Raw genomic sequence first — 23,312 nt, 5'->3', positions numbered from 1 at the left:
TTATATTTTTTAATTTGGAAACAGGGTCTCTTAAGCCAGCGAGAACCAGCGCGATCCTCCTGTCTCCACCTCCCAAGTGCGGGGATTACAAGCATGCACCACCACGCCCGGCATCCACCAGATAATTAGACTCTTGAAAAACCTTAGGAAAAGCTGGGTGCGGTGCGCATGCCTGTAATCCCAGCACTTGGGAGGCTAAGACAGAGGATTGCAGGTTCAAGTACAGTCTCTTCAACTTAATGAGGCTCTCAGGAACTTACCAAGACCCTGTTTAAAACTAAAAGTAAAAAATAGGGCTGGGGGTATAGCTCAGAGGTAGAAGGTACCTGGGTTTACCCCCAGCACCACCAAAACCAAAACAGATCTCAGGGGAGACTGCCCACATCTCATCTCCACCAGGCTGGTGTCCTATATCAGGAATTCAGTGGACAGAATCCAACATGTGTAACCTCAGAAAGATGATGAAAGAGGGCATATTGGAAGAGAAACAAGAAAAGTTAGTGCTCTTTTGCTTTTTACACTCAAAAAGCAGACTTCCAGGCCCACGTCAGCGCAGGCGGCCCTGGCGGTGGCAGCAATCGGGGGAGCCCTGGGCGCTACGAGCCCGGCTTCTACTCTTGGTGTGGGCTGCTCTGGTTCCATCGCCCTCTCCAAACAGATGGCAGGCCTGATCTCCATCTTCCTTCTCCTCAGGACACTATCGAGGACAAGCTGGACACCAAGCACTACCCGTACATCTCCACCCGCTCCTCTGCCTCCTTTAGCACCACCGCTGTCAGGTGGGTCGCTGTGGGCACGGGGCGGGAGTCTGGCTGAATGTCAGCTATGGGGCCGTCCTCGCCTGAGCCAGTGTGACCCATGGGGACCCTCCTGAGGCCCCCATCACGGCCACAGGCCACCGGGCCCCACCTCGACCACCCGCTTTGCCGGCCCACCCACACACTCCCTTCCTCAGTCCATCATCCTGCTTGCCCTTGGACCAGCCAGCCCGCTCCTGCCTCAGGGCCTTTGCCCTTTCTTTCCCTTTGCTTGACATCAGCTGCAGCCAGATTTATCTGAACAGCCTGCCTCTTAGTTCCATCAGATCTTTTTTTTTTTTTTTTGTGGTGTTGGGGATTGTACGTAGGGCATTCTACCTCCAAGCAACACCCCCAACCCTGAAAAGAGGGTCTTACCAAGTCGCCGAGCCTGTGTGTGTGTGTGTGTGTGTGTGTGTGTCACTGAGGATTGGATCCAGGGGTATTCTACCTTTGACCTACAACCTCAGCCCTGTTTTTTATTCTTTATTTTAAAACATAGTCTCACTAATTTGGGGAGGGCCTCACTAAGTAGCTGAGGCTGGCTGTGAACCTGTGATTCTTCTTTCTCAGCCTCCCAAGTACTGAGATTATAAGCATGAGCCACCATGCCAGCTTCTGAGGTCTTAAGGGTTACCTCAGATTTTTCCCTGCCTACTCTGTTTAAAACCATACACCGGTATTCTAGCAGCTCAAGTGTGGAGACAATCCACCAGCCGACACATGGGTAAACAGTATGGGGTGTCTGTGCAGTGCTCGTCCTCCTGCCCCTCCCGCCCATCCTCTCAGGCCCCTTTGTCTCCCGTTAGGCTTGCCAGGCCTCGGTCAGAGGCCCGCGGGTGGCACTCTTGGCATTGCACCCCCTCTGATGGCAGCAGAGATAACATATTTATTTCCAAACTTGGAGTACACTGCAAACTCCCAAGTAGTACTATAACCAGGCTGGTCGAGGACAGCAGGTCCAGTCCCTACTCAGGGACAAGACCATGAGAAATGGACTCCCCAGTGAGGCCTGGACATGGCCCCCAAGCTTGTCCCCAGGCACTGAGCCCTTCCCTCTCTCTCTCACTTTTAATTTTATTTATTGTGTGTGTGTGTGTGTGTGTGTGTGTGTGTGTGTGTGTGTGGTACTGGGGATGGAACCCAAGGGCTTTCTACCTTGGGAGTATACTCCCAGACCTATTTTATATTTTATTTGGAAACAGGGTCTCACTATGTTACAGAGAGCCTCACTAAGTAGCTGAGGCTGGCTTTGAACCTGCACAATCCTCCTGTCTCAGCCTCCCAAGTCCTGGGATTACAAGCATGCACCACCACCACTGAGCCCTTCTCCGGCAAACACAGTTCAGGCCATCTTCTCTCTCACACACCCTGTTAAACAGCAGCTCTTGATGGGCAAGGGCTGTCTCTCTCTGGGGACACGATGCAGAGGCCCCCGCGCACAAAGCTGCACTGTACGTGTTTGCTCGGGGATCCATGCGCAGCCTGGCTGCCCTGGGGCTCATCGCCGCTCACTGGCAGCGGGCGACAAGCTCAGGCACACCTGTGTTCTGGGGTGACACCGGCACAAGCATCAAGACGGAGGCAGCAGCTGCTCCTGACACACGACATCCTGAGCCCTGTATGCTTCTAGGAGAGCGACAAGGTCACAGCAGGGCACCCGTGACGACTCCCCTCCAGACACATGGCTTAGAAACTCAGCACAGTCCGTTCAGCCAGCACTGACTAAACGTCGATTCTATTCTGGGCACAGGTGTAGGAACTAATGTATACATAGCCACTAAACACTAAGCGCAGACACACGGGCCGGGAATGTGTGAGTGTCACCGCTCTCGCCTACTGTGTGCAAGGCCCTGGGTTTTATCCCCAGGACTGCAAAAAATAAATATAGCCGGGTGTGATGGCACTTGTAATCCCAACATTTGGGAGGCTGAGACAGGAGGATCGCGGTTCACAGCCAGCCAAAGCTACTTAGTGAGGCCCTTTGCAACTCAGTGAGACCTTGTTTCAAAATAAAGAATAAAAAATAGGGCTGGGGGTATCACTCAGTGGTTGACTTCCCCTGGGTTCCATCCCCAGTACTGCAATAAATACATAAGTGAATGAATCAATAACTATAAATAAATAACAGACGACTCTTAAACTTACATTGAAAAGTAAAGTGCAGACAGACATTAACTGATCTCTCTCGTTCTCTCTCAGCGCCCGCTATGGGCACTGGCACAAGAATAAGGCCCCAGGGGAGTACCGCAGCGGCCCCCGCCTCATCATTTTCATCCTCGGGGGCGTGAGCCTGAATGAGATGCGCTGCGCATACGAGGTGACGCAGGCTAACGGCAAGTGGGAGGTGCTGATAGGTGAGTGGTGCACGTGCCCAGGAGGAGGGAGCTGCCTCCCGCACTGCGACTCCATCCCACGCTTTGGTGTCGCATTCTGTCTCGGGCCCTCCACTGCCCCGCAGCACTCGGTCTGAGATAGATGTGGGCGGCAGAAGCTAAAGGGGCGAAGGGCTTTCCTCACGCCTGCCCTTGTGTTTCACTGAGAGGCAGCGTCACGAGGCGGGCAGGCCCTGCTCATAGAGGCCCGCAGGCTCAGGCTCACACTTGCCCCAGGCTGCATCAGATGGGGCCAGCTTGAGTGAGTGGCAGCCTCTGCGGGCTACCCTTCCCTTACCCAGCAAGGCAGGCCTCCAACCCACACTTGCAGCTAGGCCTTGGGATGGAAGCTACATGTCCCAGCATCGGGCCTCGCGCCCCAGGCGCTCTGCAGCCTGCCGGGAGTCATCCCACCACCTGCTGGGGTGCTGGACAGTGTGAGTAAATCAGCCTGAGACCCACCAGCCTGATGGCTGGGTCCCCAACCAGTTGCTACCCTTTCTATTCTGCAGGACCCTTTCTAGCGTTTCATGTTAGTTTCCAAAAGAGAAGCTCACGTGGCAGCTCTTACACAGCGGGAGCCTCCTCCTTCATGGCTCGGGAGCTGCTGCTGCTCCTAGACCTGGAGGGGAGAGTGGGCTGAGATAGAGGCTTCCTCCAGACGCCCTCCTTTTGTCCCATCTTGCCCTTAATGAATGGGGTTGCACCTGTCCAGAGGTCCCTCTTGACACTTACTGGCAGGAGCATCACATGTACCGCCCTGGCCAGGCTCCGCCACAGTGGGAACACATCCACACGGAGCAAGACTTGGGCCCGGGGCTCTGTCTCCCTTTGGAAAAGAGCTGTGCAGTGCACCCAAATGGAAGTACACTCTAGGGTCTGAGGCAGCTTCACAGGCCGTTTCCATGTGCACTGCTGCAGGCGAGGCCAGGGCTGCCCAGCCGGGAAGGCTGTCTGGCCTCCACCCGTAGATGCCCACTACGGTCAAGTTACTATCCCAGCCAGGGACGGCCCAGCCAGAGCACCCCAAGCCACCCGTGTGGCGCTCCTGGGTCATCAGGATGGATGGGGCTGCCAGCCCCTCCCACCACGCCATGGGGAGAGTGCACGTCCTCCTCACCCTCGGGCCTCGCGTCTGGTCACCGGTGCTCCCATAACTGTCTCCCTTTGTGTGGTGTAGGCCTCGGTGACTGCTTTCTGTGTGCCGCTTGCCTAAGTGTTGCATGGATGTGTGGGTCATTCTGAGCTCAAACACAGCTCTCCTGGACAGAGGCTGTCACAGCCAGGCTCGGGCTGTAGATGTCCTCTTCCTTTCAGACCTGCCTTGAGCTCCGGGTGGGGAGGTGGAAACCTGGGAGAGGAGAACGCTGCCCATGTAGGTTCCTAGAGGAGCCTCGCGCCGCAGCCGACGTCCGCTGTGTGGCCTCACCGGCTCGTGCATGCCCACGCCCTGCCGCCCTGCCACGTGTGCGCATGCGCTTGTGTGTGCCGTGCGCGTGTGTCTCGCTTCCTCACGCCTCATTGGCTGCGTAAAGGGTAGGCCCGCGTTGGCATGTTCCTGTAACGTTCCTCTGTTCAAGCAGTCAGCTGGCCTCTGTTCTCCCACAGGTTCTACTCATATTCTTACTCCCACCAAATTTCTCATGGACCTGAGACACCCCGACTTCAGGGAGTCCTCTAGGGTATCTTTTGAGGATCAGGCTCCAACAATGGAGTGAGAGCCAAAGAAACAAAGTAAAAGCAGCTTATTACAGAAAAGAAACTCTTCCGCTCTGAAGGGTTTTCTTTGATTATTCCGTCACTCTTTTTCTTTTTCTTTTCTTTCTTTTTTTTTTTTTCTTTTTGAGTTTCTTTTTTTTTTTTTTTTTTTTTCTTTTAACAAGAAAATGCTTGCAGTTCTCAATACCGATTGAAAATGTGTCCAGTGCTGCCCTCTGGGCCCTGCCCTGAACCCTGCGGGCGCCACCCGCCAGCTCACAACGGCCTTGGGTGACACGCTGTGCAGCCAGACAGCTGCAGCCAGGGGTTAAACCACAGTGACAGTGGCTGAGAGGTAGCCGGAAGAGGCAGCTGCCCGAGCCTGCCCGCCCAGGAGTGAGCTAGTGGGCAGCCACAGGGACGCTCAGCAGCCTGGTGGGGCGTGGCTCAGGATCTTGAGAGGAGGCTGCGGGACAGGCAGGGGAAGGCACAGCCAGAGGGCAGCCGTGGGGATCCGTGATGCCCTGCAGGGAAAGAGGCTCAGCCGGCAGCCGGCACGGAGACTCCAGGTCAGAGGCCGACTTGTGAAGACACTCCTAGGACAGGCGCTTCCCAAGGGACCAGCTCCAAGGGGTGGCCGGCCACCGCCCACTGTGGCCGGGGACTCCAGGCCTCGCGACAGGCGCTCTCGCTCCTGTCCTGCGCACTAGTCATTCCTTGCTAGGAGATTGCTTTTAATGCTCCCGCAGATCTTTCCAGTCAGGAATCACACCTCTCTTCCTTTCAAGTCTCTTGGTAAGGTCTAGAACCTTTCTGGAGAAACCCAGTTTTTTTCCCCCAGTACTGGGGATGGAGCCCAGGGGCATTCTACCTCAGAGCTACACACCCAGACCTATTTTTCATCCTTTATTTTGATCAGGGTCTCACTGAGTTGCAGAGGGCCTCACTATGTAGCTGAGGCTGTCCTCGAACCATGATCCTCCTGTCTCAGCCTCCCGAATGCTGGAATTACAAGCGTGTGCCACCACGCCCAGCTGAGAAACACATTCTTTATTCTGTTTAGCTTTTTTTGTGTGTGTGTTTGTGTGTGTGTGTGTGTGTGTGTGTGGTACTGGAGTTTCTGGAAGCCCTTCTACCTCCGGGCTACACTCCCAGACATATTTTATATTTTTTATTTGGAAACAGGGTCGCTTAAGCCAGCACGGCTGGCTCCAAACCAGTGCGATCCTCCTGTCTCCGCCTCCCAAGCACAGGGATTACAAGCGTGCGCCACCACGCCCGGCTTCTGTTTAGCTTTTAAGAGCACCATCTCTCTCCCAGATGCTGGCTCGCTCCCCAGGAGGCCCTTGTCTGTTTGGTAACAATGCCCCTTTTGTTGGCATCACTCCCACTCCTTGCCCTCTCTCACCTTCACTGTGGTGTGTAAGTGGAGGCCGATGGGAAGCCCCCCATCACAGCATTAGTAACTCCTCAGCTTTGTCATGGGGCTACCTTGCGGGTACCTGACCTTGTATAACATTAATGATGGACACGGAAAACTCTCCTTTGCCCTCAGCTGAGACGTGGCCCTGTGAATCATGGAGTAAGAGCTCCTCTAAGCAGTGGAGAGAGGTCTGGACTTGGAGCCAGGCCTGGACTCTAGCCCTGCTCCTCTGTGAACACCTGTGTGACCTAGAAAGTCACCCCTACTCTCTGGGCCACAGCATGCAAGCACAGGGAGGCTGTAGTGTGGCACCCCGAGGCCCTTTTGAGCTCTGACAGCCTACAATCCAGCAGTGCAGATCAATGCTTTGAACCAGTACATCTGGTTCTCTCTGGTGAATCTCAGGGGAATGACCCATTGGAACTTTGGCTAGATAATTTCAGAATATATTTCTTATATAAAGAAATGGTGCTCTGTCATAAAGGCAGGAACAAAATCATTCCTTAAAGGCACCTTGATAGGCCGTTAAATCAAAAACCTCTGATGCAGGCCTCGTAGTGCACATCTATAATTCCAGTACTTGGGAGGCTGAGACGGGAGAGTCACAGGTTTGAGGCCAGCCTCAGCAACTTAGTGAGACTCTCAGAACTTGGTGAGACCCTGTTTAAAAACAAAAAGTAAAAAAAGCTGGGTTGTAATTCTTCGGGGGTAGCCCGCCTCTAGACTCAATCCCCAGCACCAAAAAAAAAAAAAAAAAAAAAATCAGAGATGTGGCTGTGTGTGCATTTGGAGGTAGGTGGGTAGCGTTTGCTGTATGACGTACTGAAGACTTGTAGGAGGACACAGATGTTCAGGCAAGACTATAGTGACAGAGGTCACTGCGGGGCTGGAAGACTTGCATTCCAAGGGCCCCTGCTCGTGTTCATTCTGGGGCTGCCTGCTTCCAAAGAAGCTCTCCTTTGCAGAGCCTTTTCCTTTATTTTATATTCGATCAGCAGTGTCCCAGGGGCCCTGCCAACACAGAGAGAGAGAAAGAGAAAGAAGGAATAGACCTTAGTTGTATATTCTCGGTTTCTGAAGTAGTTGCAGAGCAGCTTTGGGTTCTCCGGAGCCCGGTTGAGGCGAGTTGTCACTCCAGCAAGGTCAGGGAGCAGACGGAACTCTGGCCTGGCCTCCTGGTGAGGCCCCCGTGACTGAGGGGTAGAACGGCGCAGACCGTCTTGAGCCTTCTCCTCAGTATCGGTTGTGTAGCAGCTTGTCTTTAAGAGAAGAGTCCTGCCCAGCCGTGAGTGGGAGCCTGTGGGTGCAGTGCCTTGCTCTGTCCACCGGCCCCTCTCTGTCCTGTCACCAGGCAGCTCCCCCGAGTCTTGGGCAAAGGGAGCCAGTGTGGACGGCTGGAGCCCAGACTCCACCAAGCCTTGTCTTGGTCTCCTCCAGCCATGCCTCCAAATTGTCTGTGAGGTGATGCGTCTTGTGTAGATGTTAACCTCTTTTGTTGATTAGACTAAAAACAAATTTCAAGGGACTGTGGGAGAGACTGTTAGGCAGGCGAGGGAGGGAAGTAGGCTGGCTTGGCTCTCCTTTGCGGCACGTGCCCCTTGCGAGGAAACCTTGTGTTTGCATATTTTGCTTTATTCCAGATTGGGGGCAGGTCAGTTTCCTGTCTGGTGGACTCAGTTTGGATCTGTGCTCAGAGCCAGCTGCTGGGAAGCATCACTGAACAACCCCTCCCCTCCTAGAAGCCCCAGCGTGCCCAGAATTGAGAGGCCAAGAGCCCCACCGTGCCCAGCCCACCCTGAGCAAGCCCTCCGCCCTCTGGCCTTCTCCCTTGCCACCTTGGACGGGTGGGCCGGTCACTGACCCAGACCCGGCTCTTCACGAAGCTCAGCTGGCTCTTTAAAAACGCACACTGAGTCGGACGTGGTGGCGCACGCTTGTAACCCTAGTGCTTGGGAGGCTGAGACAGGAGGCTTGTGGGCTCAAGGTCAGCCTCCGCTACTTACTGAGGCCCCGCACAACTTAGTGAGACCCTGTTTTAACATAAAGAATAAGGCTAGGGGTGTGACTCGGAGGTAGAATGCACCTGGGTTCAACCCCCAGTACCACACACACAGACACACACACACACAGACACACACACACACACACACACACGCACATTGTCAGGCGCCTCCTGGGCATTCTGTCGGTGGATCTGTTCCAGCCCACTCAGGGACAACTGGATCAGCCAGCGTTGGTGTCCATATTCTCTCCATGGACAGCAAAGGATTTTGTCCTCCCAGAGCTTGCTGTGTCTGGCCCAGGGCTTTGAAAATGTCTAGCTAGCCATTTGGGTTTGGGAGCCGAGGGGAAGGGAAGAGCGGGTTAAGGGTAGGCATACAGCTCACTTTTGGAGACCACGGCTCCCACCTCATCATCATCCATCTGTGTGGAGTAGGAGGGCCCCGCAGGGCAGCGGAGCCCCTGCCGCTGTCCTCTTCTGGAGCGCGCCATGGCCAGCCCCTGTGTGTTTAGAATGAAAGCGCCTGCGCGGTGTGGCTGTGGACTTGCCCGGCTCGGCGCGCAGTGTTTCTAGTGGTGGAAAGTTTGATCGACACCATTAAAACAAGACAGATTATCAGGTGTCAAGAACCAGCTTTCACATGATTTGGATTTATACCAACCAGCCTACTCTTTTTTTTTTTTTTTTTTTTTTTTTGCGGGTCTGGAACCCAGGGGCATTCAACCTCTGGGCTACACCCCCTGCCCTATTTTTTTTTTATTCTTTATTTTGAAACCGGGTCTCACTGAGTTGCAGAGGGCCTCACTAAGTAGCTGAGGCTGTCCACGAACCGTGATCCTCCGGTCTCAGCCTTCCGGATGCTGGGATTACAAGTGTGCGCCACCACGCCCGGCTCAGCCTGCTCTTTTTAAAGAAACCAAGTTCCAGGTGCGGTGGTGCATGCTTATAATCCCGGTACTTGGGAGGCTGAGGATCTGAAGTTCGAGGACAGGCTGAATAAGTAGTGAGACTCATCAACTTAGTGAGACCCTGTTTTGAAATAAAAATAACATAGGGCTGGAGGTGTAGCTCAGAAGTAGAATGCCCCTGGGTTCAATCCCCAGTGCCACACACGAATCAGGTGTGAGTAGAGACCCAACACACGCCTGTGGCTGAGGGTCCTAGAAGCCTCACTGCTGTCCCCAAGGTTCACACCTACATTGTTCTTCAGTCAAGACCCGGAATACCAAATGGTCAGTGATCAGATAATAGAAACTTCTAGAGCATAGACTCTTCAACCTCTATTTGGCTTCCTGCAAATCCTGAATTTGCATGTAAAAAGCTGGGGAACACTTTGGAATAGGCATCTGATCAGAGGAGCCCCTAGACTTGTCCTGGAGGTCCAGTCTGCCTCCTTGTTTCCTGGAACCCAGTGGGGAGCTGGGAGCAGGCTTGGGCCCTTGTTCTGTGGCACCGGCACTCTTCCCACTCGGCCCACCCTCCATATGCGGAGGCTGACATTCAGTGTCCGTGCCCACAGCTGTCTCGGGGTCCGGAAGGCCCTGGTCTGCAGTGGCTCATGCTGTAGGACTTGGGGCACACCTGTGTCCTTTGCTCTCATTGGTAGGGCAGCCTGGGAGCTCCTTCAGGATTAGTAGGATGACTGGTAAGCTCACAGAAGCGAGCGGGCCTCTGGGGGAGGACTGGTGTAAGGAGGGAGTGTGCTCCTGAGCCCTGCATCACACCTGCTGAGGAGCCTCAGGTCTGCAGGGAGAGCGCAGGGGCCAAGGCAGGCTGGGCAGCCCTGGGGAGAGGCCAAGGAGCGGGAGGACGGGCTTGATCTGCAGACCACGGAATAGTGGAAGACACCTCTCACACCAGAGAGGGTGTGGCACGTTTCCTGCAGGTTTGGACGGGCCACGAAGGCCCCAGGTCAGCCAAGCAAGTAGCCGGCAGGGCACAGGACCCTGGTGCTGGAGTCGCGCCCGGCAAGCCAGCCATGCTGCCTTTTGCCCGCCCTTGGATGCAAATCTGGCGTGGGGTGTTTGCTCCCTCTCCCACAGGGCCAGGCCTCGCCCAGGCCTCCAGGGAGGCACATTTTCAAGCACGGATCTTTTGTTCAGTTCTCGCCCACCAGGATCTTTCTTTGGAGTTCGCTGCTGCATGCGTGCAGGCCTCCTGCTCACACGCCGCCCGTCACTGCCGTTCTGTTTGGTTCAGTCCATGTCCAAACCACACGGTCCATGCATCATTTTTACTGTACTTACTAGATCTCTCTCTCCTTATGAAAGAGGCCTTCTTCATGTTTTTTATTTCTTATTTTTTTACTTTTGCACTAGAAATATATCTAATTCCATTAGCTTAAACTTTTGCAAGCATTTCTAACCTCTTACAATGCGCGGTCTCTGCAAGGTAAGGCCTCAGGTCCCCGCCCTTTCCCTCGCACACCTGAGGTCCCAGCACCTGGGCAGTGCAGTCAGGGGGTCCCAGGGGCTCGGCCACCCCCGCCTCCCTGCCAGCCACCACTCTCTCTACACACGGTCCTCTACCATCAGGGGCCCCATTCTTAACCTTTCCCCTGGCCCCTGAAAACTTCTCCCTGAAAGTTTTCTCCCTGACTTCCCCTGAGCGCGAGAGAGGAGAAGCCACCCCATCACCCGGCAGGTGGCACTGGGCTCTGATGGTGCCGTGCTTGCTCCTGTGACAGCCTGGGGCCTGCCAGAGCCCAGGGTGTGTTTTGTTTAGCCACAGCCCTGTCTCCAGGCTTGTTGTGACAGGGGCCCAGGTCCCCCGCCCTAGCCCGAGCCCCAGCCCGCTCCACTGGATCCAGACCTGGGTGGGGAGGAGAACAGGCACAGACGGGGAAGGCAGAAGGGAAACCACTGGAGGCCAGGGTCGCAGCTCACTGACCTCTCTGCCTCCCCCAGGGTCCACGCACATTCTCACCCCACAGAAACTGCTGGACACGCTGAAGAAACTGAATAAAACAGATGAAGAAATAAGCAGTTAAAATAAGCCGCCCCTCCCACAGCGCCCGAAGCTCCCCCGGCCTGACGCCTGTCACTTTACCGTCTCCCAGCCCTGCACGCCCTGGCTGGCCTTCGCCGCCTGCGTTCCCGTGTGTAATGACGCCCTCTTCTCGTTTGAAGCAAAAGAGAATAATGCATTGTGTTTTATAAAAAGAGCATCTTATATATGTATCCTACAAGGAGAAGTTCATGTCCGAGTGACACGCTGCAGAAGTTTTTGGACTCTTTGGAACAAGTGGACTCCTCCCCGTTATTTATGATTCTGTGACCTTGTAAATAGCCCTGTGCGACGCGCGTAAACTGCTTGAGTATGGAAAGGTGGATGTGTGGGTGTTTTAAAACCTCACTTCAGGTTGTTCGTGTTCTCACTGGGAATCTGTGTGCTTGAGGCATTATTGAGGAGTAATCTGTAATCCTCACTCTGGTCCCAACCCCTTGGTGCCCGTGCTCGGCCAGGCAAGCTGAGAAGTGACCGTCATGGGGCAGACACCTCATGAGGCTGGAGATGGAACTGACCGTTTTGCTTTCCCCAGCAGTTCGTGTCTCCCCCCACCCCCATGTAGCCGTGGGGGCTGGGAGTGTCCGCAGGAAGCCAGGCGGGTGCCAGCTGCTGTCCTGTCCCCTGCAGCCCGGCACTGGTCCCCCTGCGTCCACAGGGCTAGGACCCTGACGGGAGCCCTTCCCTAACTTAAAAGTAGACTCCTAACCCATCTTTTTTTCTCTCTGGGAAAAGCAGCTGGGCCTGACCCTATTAACCAGACCCTCTACCCACCAGGCATCACCCTAACAGCTCCTGGTCCTAAGAAGGGCCGTCTGGGTAGAGGTCAGGGGTCTGGACTAGAACGGATGGCCCTGTGGGCTCCTTTGCTCTGGAGAAGGGCATGGGCAGAATGCCAGCCACACCCCACTCAGCAGGCAGGCAACATGAGTCAGATTATCCTCAGTTTAAGATACTTCGTAATTCTTTATTTTGTGTAGTGTGCAGTCACGTGTTGTCGTGCTTGTAAGAGAAAAGTGATCATTTTCTTCTGTGTAAAAACATAGCTGTAAAGCAGAAATTAAAGACACAGATGCTGGAAAGGACGAGCCCTCATCCCCGGGGCCCAGCCGCGCCCGTCCTCCGGGACCAGCACACCACTGTTCTGCTGCTGTTGTTGCGAAATAAAATGAAAGTGGAAGTCACAAAAAAGTCCCCTGCCCAGCCCCCGCCACCCTTGACCTCCCGCAGACTGTGTATATTACTGTGTCTCGTGGTGTCTTTGCAAACGTGGTGTGTGCGAGCTCGGCCTCCGCCTCCCTTGCAGAATATGTCCCTCGCCCCTTAGATGCATTGTGGCGTTCTCTTCTGGCTTTGAAATCTCCCTTTGCACTCAGATTAGTTTTCAGGTCTCCTCCCTGTCACCCTGCTCCCCTTGAGAGATCTGATTTCCTTAGGACAGAGCTGTAGAAACTCGCAGTGGTTGTTTCTTACCGTCGCCGCCCGCCCCTCTGTCCCCCTCTGACCAAGCAATGCTCATGCTTTAGGACCTTGTTTGTCAGATGTGTTGGTTTTCCTTTCTCTGTTATTTATATAAAAATAATTTATCAAAAGGATATTTTAAAAAAAAAGCTAGTCTGTCTTGAAACTTGTTTACCTTGAAATTATCAGAATCTCAGTGTTTGAAAGTATTGAAGCACAAACGTATCATCTCTGTACCATTCTGTACTAAGCACTCGAGTCTAATAAACCGCGCCCGCTCACTCGCCGTGTCGGGCTCACTCTGGCTGGCTCTACCTCGGGAAGTGGAGGGAGGAAGCCTTCCACAGTCGTCCCCTGCGGAGGAGGCTGCCAGCCCTCCGAAGGCTTCTGGACCCGGTTACCTGCATTAGGTCTCAGCTGACTCTCACCAGGGCACAAAGCTTGACTTGGGCACTGCCTAGGGGAGTGGTAGGACTCTGCCTCTCCCTCTCCAGCGTCCCTCTGTCCCGACACTGCAGTCACCTGTCAGCACACACCATGCTAGTGTCTGTAGGACTTGCAGAGATACTTCCTCGGTGGTGCTGCCTCTCCTCTGTGCCCAGCCCATGTGGACAGTTATTCTCTCTGGGTTAGAATCTGCTCTATGTCCTACTGGTCTTGTCCTAGTGGCCTGGGGAGACTGCACTGAGGCTGGTCCAGCTTGGGGAGTAGGCCCTAAGAGTTTATTCAAAGCATTAAATCAAAGCCAGGCATGGTGGCGCACGCTTTAATCCCACCATTTGGGAGGCTGAGACAGGAGGATCGCAGTTCGCGGCCAGCCTCAGCTAATACTCAGTGAGGCCCTTTGCAACTCAGTGAGACCCTGTTTCAAAATAAATAATAAAAAAAAATAGGGCCGGGGGTGTAACTCAGAGGTAGAATGCCCCTGGGTACCATCCCCAGTACCAACAAAAACAAGCATTAAATCAAATCACTAACTGAGCAGCCCTACAACCAAGACAGGTCCAAGAGCTGCAGCTGGTCACTGTGCCCTGCCAGAGGCCCAGCCCCAGCCCAGGGTTTCAGCAAAGCCTGAGCGTCCTGTATGCACGCCTCAGCATAACACCAGGCATTTCTTCCCGGGGAGGCAGGATGGCAGAGGGGCCAGGAGTGTAGACCTTGCATCAGACAGGCCTTGGGAGAAGCTCTTCTTCTGTTCATCCCTGGATAAGAAAGTTGGTCCCTCCTCTGCAGAGAGTAGTGAAGCTGAGCCTGCCTCAGAGTTTGATGACGACCAGGAGGGTGAGTCCCAACCAGGCCTGGGGAAAATGAATACCCAGGCTCATGAGTTGAGAAAACCCCAGATGTTCATCAGCTAGAGAATGGGCAGATTGTACATTAGCCTAATGGAGCACTTAAAGGCTGTTAAAAATGCATGGCCTCAGCTGGGTGTGGTGGTACACACTTGTAATCCCAGCATTTGGGAGGCTGAGACCGGGGGATCACGGTTCACAGACAGCCTCGGCTACTTAGTGAGGCCCTCCGCAACCTAGTAAGACCCTATTTCAAACTAAAGAATAAAAAAATAGGGCAGGGGGTGTAGCTCAGAGGTAGAATGCCCCCGAGTTCCATCCCCAGACCTGACCTGCAAAAAAAAAAAAAAAAAAAAAAATGCATGGCCTCCAGCTGGGTCTCAGTGTGAATGAATCTCAGGAACTACGTTGATGAAGAAGGTATGGAAGAATGCGTACAAAATGACGTGTTTACGTAAAGTTGTTTTATTTTTTTTATTTTGAAACAGGGTCTCACTGAGTTGCAGAGGGCCTCACTATGTAGCTGAGGCTGTCCGTGAACCGCGATCCTCCTGTCTCAGCCTCCCGAATGCTGGGATGACAAGCGTGTGCCACCACGCCCGGCTTTATAAGCATTTATAATCTCAACTCTAGGTGTTAAGTGTCACCAGTCCTCCATGCACAAGGAGAAGCAAAAGTGCAGAGAGACAGAGCCGCTGGGGCAAGGTCCCTCGGTTCATGCACAGCAGAGCAGGGGTGGAACACAGCAGTTCATCGCTGGGCCCACGGAGCCCTAGTTCTCCGCTCCCAGAAAGCCACTGTCAGTGGCCAGGCGTGGTCGCTGGTAATCCTAGCATTCGGGAGGCTGAGACAGGAGGATCACGGTTCAAGGACAGCCTCGGCTACTTAGTGAGGCCCTCTGCAACTCAGTGAGATCTGTTTCAAAATGAATAATAATAATAATAATAATAATAATAATAATAATAATAATAATGATGATGAAAGGGCTGGGGTGAAGCTCGGAGGTAGAATGCCCCTGGGTTTCATCCTCAGTATTGAAAGAAAAAGAAAGGAAAGAAAGAAAAAAAGAAAGACGCGGTCAGGCTAGGCATGGTGGTACATGTTTGTAATCCCAGTACTTGGGAGGCAGAGACAGGAGGATCACAGGTTCGAGGACAGCCTTAGCAAGCAGTGAGACTCATCAGCCTAGAGAGACCCTGTTTCAAAATAAAAATAAAATAGGGCTTGAGTATAGCTCAGCAGTAGAATACACCTGGGTCCCCAATACCACACACACACACACACACACACAAAAGTATGCACTTCAAATTATTTAGTATATTCACAGGGTTGTACATCCATTACCACATCTAATTTTTTTTTTTTTTTTGGTAGAGGGGTTACCGAGGATTGAACCCAGGAGCGCTCTACCTCTAAGTTACATCCCTAGCCCTTTTTTTTTTTTTTTTTTTTTTTTTTTGAGTACTAGGGATTGAACCCAGAGGCATTCTACCTCCAGGCTACACCCACAGCCCAATTTTTTTTTTTTTTTTTTTTTTCGGTACTGGGGATGGAACCCAGGGGCATTCTACCTCACAGCTACACTCCCAGCCCTATTTTTTATTCTTTATTTTGAAAAAGGGTCTCACTGAATTGCAAAGCCTCACTTAGTAGCTGAGGCTGGCTATGAACCTGAGATCCTCCTGTTTCAGCCTCCCAAGTTGTGGGATTACAAGCATGCACCACCACACCCAGGTTCCCTAGCCCTTTTTTATTTTTATTTTGATAACAGGATCTAAGTTGCCCAATATGACCTTGAATTTGCAAACGTCCTGCCTCAACCTCCGGAATTTCTAGCATTACGAGTGTGCACCACTGAACCCTGCACAACATCTAGTCATAAAAGATTTTCTTTTTTTTATTTTCTTTTTTTTATTTTCTTTTTTTTTATTTTTTGGTGGTACTGGGGTTCCTGGAAACCCTTCTACCTCCGGGCTATATTCCCAGACCTTTTTTTATGTTTTTATTTGGAAACAGGGTCTCTTAAGCCAGTGAAGCTGGCTTCGAACCTGCGCGATCCTCCTGTCTCCGCCTCCCAAGTGTGGGGAATTACAAGCGTGCGCCACCACCCCGGCTTGCTTAAAACATTTTCAACCCAGGTGTGGGGGTGCACACTTGTAACCCCAGTATTTGGGAGGCGGAGACAGGAGGATCGCAGTCTGAGGACAGCCTTGGCTACTTAGTGAGGCCCTTTGCAACTCAGTGAGACCCTGTTTCAAAATAAAGAATAAAAAATAGGGCTAGGGGTGTAACTCAGAGGTAGAATGCCCCTGGATTCCATCTCCAGTACCTCAAACAACAACATCAAAAAAAAAAAAAAAAAACAATAAAATACAGCTGGGGGTGCAGCTTACTGGTAGAATGCCTCTGGGTTCAATCCCCAGTACCGCAAAAAACAAACTACAAAGCACACACACATTTTCATCTAGCTGGGCCTAGGGGCACATGCCTGGATCCCAGTACTTGGGAGGCTGAAACAGGAGAATCACAGGTTGAGGCTGTAATTGCTAAGCAATTTAGCAAGGTCCTCGCAGCTTAGTGAGACCCTGTTTCCAAATAAATAAAAATAGGGCTGGGGGTGTAGATCAAAGGCGGAAGGCCCCTGGGTTCCATCTGAAGAGTTCGAGAATTGCCCACCTTCCCAAATAACGGAGAACACACAAGGGATGTAATTCCCAGCAGGGTTTATTGCTGCAGCTTGTTCCTTGCTAGCAAGGGGCCTTCCCGGATGGACAGCACTCACCCGTGGGGAGGGGGAGTCAGTCGCTGTCCGGCGGGCCCCTAGCCTCCTGCTCGCTCTGACTTTATAGCCAGAATAGGGAGCGAGCATACATGTCAGAGCCCGCCAAAGAGAAGCCCACGTAAGATACATCCAATCAATTAAACTGGTAAACAGGTACAACCACTAAGTTTAAAGCAATCACACATCCATTTGAATTACAGCAAATGGTTTCACAGAGCTGCCTCCCCACGTCATTGCCCGCCAAGGGTCTCCTTTGTCTTCCCTATGGGGGGGATGTGCGCCCCGCGCTTCAGGAGCCGCCCCTAGCTGGCAAATGTTTCCCCTCAGATAACTTTTATGGCTTCCAACATTCTTTCACCCCTGTCTGAAACAAATGGCTATCTCTTGACACTTATCTCCGGTACCTCAGCCAGGGTCTTAAGCAGGTTATAACAGAAGTAAGAAGTTTGCCCGTTTACTCAATTCATTGCTTACACAAACTGCTACATTCTTATCCTAATCTTATATGCTGACTTCCTACATTATGTTCTATTTTTATATAATATTCCCTTAACTCTAATATTGGAAAGGGCTTCCTTAACTAAAATCTCAGGCTGGGGAAGACTTTTCTTCCTGCATTCCTACACATCCTCAGTACCACAAACTAAACAAAAGATTATTTTCCCCCTTTGGTACTGGGGATGCAACCCAAGGGCATTTTACCTCTGAGCTACACACACACACACCCAGCCTATTTTTTATTCTTTATTTTGAAACAGGGTCTCACTAAGTTGCAGAGAGTCTCACTAAGTAGCTGAATAAATGAAAAAGGATGCAAACAAAAATAGATTTATATTGCTCTTACATTTACCTCTGCAGTTAACTTTACTGCTGTTCTGCTTCTTCATGTGGATTTGAATTGCTGTCTTGTGTCTTTTCATTTCAACCTGAAGAACAACCTTAGTTTTCTCATAGGGCATGCCTACTGAATAGCAAAGCCCCTTAATTTTTGTTGCTAGGAATATTGTTGTTATTTTTCCTTTGGTTTTATTTTAGGTTTCTGTTTTTGTTGTGTTTGAGTTTTAGTACTGGGGATTGAACCCAAGCTACCACTGAGCTACATCCCCATCTCTTATTTTGATACAGAATCCACCAAGTTCCCAGGCTGGCCTTGAATTTGCCACCTTCCAGCCTCCCAAGTTGCTGTGATTAGAGGCAGGTGCTTCCTTTGGGTCTTTGAAGGATAGTTTTGCTGTGTACAGAATTCCTGGTTAACCAACTGTCTCTCAACATGTTGGCTGCCATCCCATTGCCTTCTTGTTTCCAGGGCTTTTGGTGAGGAGTCAGCTGTCAATCTTTTTTTGTGTGTGTGGGTCTGGGGATAGAACCCAGTTTAACAACCTCCTAGCTACACCCCTGCCCTAATTTTTATTCTTTATTTTTATTTATTTATGTATTTATTTATTTTGCAGGTCTGGGAATGGAACCCAGGGGCATTCGACCTCTGAGCTACACCCCGTGCCCTATTTTTTATTCTTTCTTTTGAAACCGGGTCTCACTGAGTTGCAGAGGCCTCACTAAGTAGCTGAGGCTGTCCGTGAACCGCGATCCTCCGGTCTCAGCCTCCCGAATGCTGGGATCACAAGCGTGCGCCACCACGCCCGGCTCAGCTGTTGATCTTACTGAGAACTCTTTCTAGCCATGAATACTTTCTCTACTCCTGTTTTTGAGATTCTTCATCTTTGTGTACAGTTTGACTGTGATGTGCCTAACTGTGGATATGTTTGTATACTATTGTAGTTCACTGAGTCTACTGGATATGCAGGTTTGTTTTTCATCAACAGTGGGAATATTTCAGACATTATTTCTTGACATAACCATCTTTTTCATCCATGTCTCTCTTCCTCCATTGTGTGCATATTGGCGCACTCGCCAATATCCCACAGATCTCTAGGCTCCGTTCATTTTTCTTATTTGTTCCTCGCTGTTTCCCAGGCTGGCTTCCCACTCCTGACTCAAGCAGTCCTCTGTCCTCAGCCACTCAAGTAGATGATGATCATGATTATGATTATGGTTATTTGTATTATTTATTTATTTATTTTGGTGGTACTGGGGATGGAACCCTTCTACCTCCGGGCTACACTCCCAGACCTATTTTATACTTTTTATTTGGAAACAGGGTCTCTTAAGCCAACGCGCTGGCTTTGAACCTGCGCGATCCTCCTGTCTCCGCCTCCCAAGCACGGGGATTACAAGTGTGCACACCACCATGCCCGACTTCTTCTTATTATTATTGTTGTGGTACAGGGGGGTTGAACCCAGGGGCATTCTACTTCTGAGCTTCTGAGCTACACCCCATCCCTGTTTTATTTTTTATTTTTTTATTTTTATTTTTGGTGGTGGTACTGGGGTTCCTGGAAGCCCTTCTACCTCCAGGCTACACTCCCAGACCTATTTTTACATTTTTTTATTTGGAAACAGGGTCTCCTAAGCCAGCACGCATGGCTGGCTTCAAACCTGCGCGATCCTCCTGTCTCTGCCTCCCAAGCGCGGGGATTACAAGCGTGCGCCACCATGCCCGGCTTATTTTTTATTTTGAAACATGGTCTCACTAAGTTATGAGGGCCTGGCTAAGTTGCTGAGGCTGGCTGTGAACCTGTGATCCCCCTGTCTCAAACTCCCAGGTACTAGTATTACCAGCATGTACAACCACTACCGGCTTCATTTTTCTTAATGATTTTTTTTCTTCCTGTCTCCCTTTCTCAATTCACCTGTCTTTAAGTTTGATAATTGTTTCTTTTGCCTGTTCAAATATGCTTTCTCTAGTAAATTTTATTTTTTATTTATTTATTTATTTTTGGTGGTACTGGAATTCCTGGAAGCCCTTCTACCTCCGGGCTACACTCCCAGACCTATTTTTTACATTTTTTTTTTTTAATTGGAAACAGGGTCTCCTAAGCCAGCGCGCACGGCTGGCTTCGAACCTGCGCGATCTTCCTGTCTCTGCCTCTCAAGTGTGGGGATTACAAGTGTGTGCTACCATGCCCGGCTCTCTAGTAAATTTTAATTTCAATTATTTTACTTTTTTTATGGTGGTTTTAGGGGTGGAACCCAGAGGTTTTCTACCTCCGGGCTATACTCTCAGACCTATTTTATATTTGGAAACAGGGTCTCACTAAGTTGCTGAGAGCCTCTCTAAGTAGCTGAGGCTGGCTTTGAACCTGTGCGATCCTCCTGTCTCAGCTTCCCAAGCTCTGGGATTACAAGCATGCGCCACCAAGCCAGGCTCAATTATTTTACTTTTTAACTATAGGGCCCCAAACACACCAGTTGTATTGGGGATTAAACCTAGGACTCCCACCTGCTAAGCAAGCATTCTACCTCTAAACTACATCTCAGCCATTTAAATTTTTTTTTCTAAATTTTGAGACTGAATCTCACTAAGTTGTACAGGTTGGCCTTGAACTTTTGATTCTCCTGCCTCAGCCTCTTGGGTAGCTGAAATGACGGGTGTACACCACTACACTCGATCTTTAAAAAATACTGCCTAGCAAGGTGTGATGGCACATGCTTGTAATCCCAGCATTTGGGAGACTGAGACCGGAGGATCGCGGTTCACAGACAGCCTCAGCTACTTAGTGAGGCCCTCTGCAACTCAGTGAGACCCTGTTTCAAATTAAAGAATAAAAACTAAGGCAGGGGGCGTAGCTCAGAGGTCGAACGCACCCGGGTTCCACCCCCAGACCTATACATATATATATTACCTGCTCGCCAGGCGTGGTGGCGCACACTTGTAATCCCCCGCGCTTGGGAGGCTGAGACAGGTTTGAAGCCAGCCATAGCTGGCTTAAGAAACCCTGTTTCCAAATAAAATATAAAATAGGTCTGGAAGTGTACCCCAGAGGTAGAAGGCCCCTGGGTTCCATCCCCAGTACCACCAAAAAAAAACAAAAAAAAACACCTGCTCTATTTTTTTTTTTGCGGGGGGGGGGGTCTGGGGATGGAACCCAGGGGCATTCAACCCCCAAGCTACACTCTCTGCCCTATTTTTTATTCTTTATTTTGTTTTGTTTTGTTTTGTTTTTTGGTGGTACTGGGGGTGGAACCCAGAGGCTTTCTACTTCTGGGCTATACTCCCAGACCTTTTTTATATTTTATTTGGAAACAGGGTCTCACTAAGTTGCTGAGAGCCTCACTAAGTAGTTGAGGCTGGCTTCGAACCCGTGCAATCCTCCTGTCTCAGCCTCCCAAGTGCGGGGATTACAAGCGTGCGCCACCACGCCCGGCTTATTCTTTATTTTGAAACAGGGTCTAACTGAGAGTTAAGGAGGGCCTCACTAAGTAGCTGAGGCTGTCCACAAACCGAGATCCTCCGGTCTCAGCCTCCCAAATGCTGGGTTTACAAGCATGTGCCACCACGTCCGGCTATTTTATTTTTTTATTTTGGGATTTTTGTGGGGGGGTACCAGGCATTGAACCCAGCCGCATTCTACCTCTGAGCTACACCCCCAGCCCAATTTTTTTATTCTTTATTTTGAAACAGGGTTCACTAAGTTGCAGAGGGCCTCAAGAAGTAGCTGAACTGGCCAGGAGCCTGCAATCCCCCTGTGAAGCTGTATTAACATAGTGGAGGCCTCTCTGGGCGTGGCACCAGGCCCCTAGCTTCTGACTTGGGGTGCTTTTTTTTAATTTAATTTTAATTTTTTTTATAAGTGTAACATATTGACAGTGGTGTACATTTATATTGTGCTTCATGCACTTCCCCCTCCCTTTCCCTTCCCCCCAATAGAGAGTATCCAGGTTAACTATGTTGTATTTATGCTATTACACAGATTCGTATGTGGCTCCTCCATTGAACAACCTCAGCTTTCTTCCTCTCCTCTCCTTCTGTTCAAGCTTTGCTGAGATTTCCCCTCCATCATCTGGAGTCCCTCGGGTATTACCACTGTTCCCTAGCTTGGGCATATTAGAGAAAACATTTGTCCCTTCTCTTTCTGTGCTTGACTAATCTCACTTAACATAATGTTCTCCAGCTCCCTCCATCTTCTTGCAAATGCTATTATTTTATTTTTTCTTTATAGCTGAAAAGAATCCCATTGTGTGTATTTCCCATAATTTTGCAATCCGCTCATCTGTTGATGGAGATCTAGGTTGGTTCCATATTTTGGCTATTACAAACTGTGCTGCTATGAACATGGGTATGCATATGTTACTGTGGTTCTCTGAATTCAACCCCTTTGGAAAGATACCCAGGAGTGGTATAGCCGGATCAAATGGTGGATCCATTCCCAGTTTTCTAAGGAATCTCCACACAGATCTCCATAGTGGTTGAACTACTTTGCACTCCCACCAACAGTGTAAAAGAGTTCCTCTTTCCCCACATCCTCGCCAGCATTTGTTGTTTGATTTCTTTATGCTTGCCACTCTGGTTGGGGTTAGATGGAATCTCAGGGTAGTTTTGATTTGCATCTCCCTGATGGCTGGTGACATTGAACATCTTTTCATGTACCTATTGGCCATTTGTATCTCTTCTTTTGTGAAGTGTCTAGTTCAGTTGCCCATTTCTTGATTGGGTTGTTTGTTTTGCTAGTGTAGAGTCTTTTGAGCTCTTTGTATATTCTGGATATTAGCCCCCTTTCAGAATGGTGGCTGGTAAAGGTCTTCTCCCATACTGTAGGCTTCCTCTTTAGGTTCTTGATGGTTTCCTTTGATGAGAAGAAACTTTTTAGTTTGATGAGATCCCAGTTATTAATTCTTGCTTTAATTTCTGCATTTTTGAAGTCTTATTGAGAAAGTTACTCCCTGTGCCTATATGTTAGAGTGTTGATCCTATGCCTTTCTCTAGTAACTTCACAGTCTCTGGTCTAATTTCTAAGTCTTTGATCCATCTCGAGTTGATTCCTGCGCGTGGTGAGAAGTAAGGATTCAGATCCAACTGTCTACAAATGGATAGCCAGTTCTCCCAGCACCATTTGTTGAAAAGGCTGTCTTTTCCCCAGCCTATGAGTCTGGCCCCTTTGTCAAAGATCAGCTGACTGTAGATGTGTGGGTTTGTTTCTGTATCTTCTGTTCTGTTCCACTGGTCAGTTTGCCTATTGTTGTGCCAGTACCATGCTGTTCTTACTACTGTTGCTCTATAGTAGACCTGGGGTGCTTTTGAGAGGCCCTGCCTGTCTCCAAACTCCACCTCCTCCCCGGCCCCAAGGGGCAGGCTGGTGATAGCTGCAGCACTGACCACTCTAATTCCACGTCCCTTTTTTCTCTGTGGGAGAAGAAAGCTTCTCCCCAGAAACCCATATGTGTACCCAAGAGCATGGATCCCCAGACCTAGGGCCTCAGTGGTGTGGGGAGCCTCCGACACTGGCCCCAGCCAGGAAGAGGGCTGGGGCCCTTTAATTCCAGCCTCCTTGCTGAGGCTGTTGCTATGTATGGGGCTAACTTCCTTAGCAACCACCTGACCTCTTAAAGGGGCCTGGAGGCAGGGGCTGCCATTAGCC

General features: G+C 50.7%; 1 protein-coding gene across 4 annotated transcripts in view; it reads left to right on the top strand.

Annotated features, from left to right (window-relative positions):
- The window catches only part of STXBP1 (syntaxin binding protein 1), a gene marked incomplete at both ends in the record, with an annotated part of 78,122 nt that extends 66,838 nt beyond the window's left edge, over positions 1-11,284 (top strand). For 2 of the 4 annotated variants that reach the window (XM_080708437.1, XM_080708436.1), the window contains 3 exons: positions 694-779; positions 3,000-3,154; positions 11,202-11,284. In XM_080708437.1, coding sequence (XP_080564563.1) covers positions 694-779; positions 3,000-3,154; positions 11,202-11,284 — 324 coding nt within the window. Of the gene's footprint in view, positions 1-693; positions 780-2,999; positions 3,155-4,780; positions 4,891-11,201 lie in introns of those variants that run through there. The other 2 variants (XM_080708438.1, XM_080708435.1) reach the window with 1 other exon arrangement.
- Between the last annotated feature and the right edge of the window lie 12,028 nt (positions 11,285-23,312).

Source organism: Muscardinus avellanarius (assembly GCF_963383645.1).
Source record: "Muscardinus avellanarius genome assembly, chromosome: 13".
Lineage (NCBI taxonomy): Eukaryota > Metazoa > Chordata > Mammalia > Rodentia > Gliridae > Muscardinus > Muscardinus avellanarius.
This window is presented reverse-complemented; position numbering and strand designations above follow the sequence as displayed.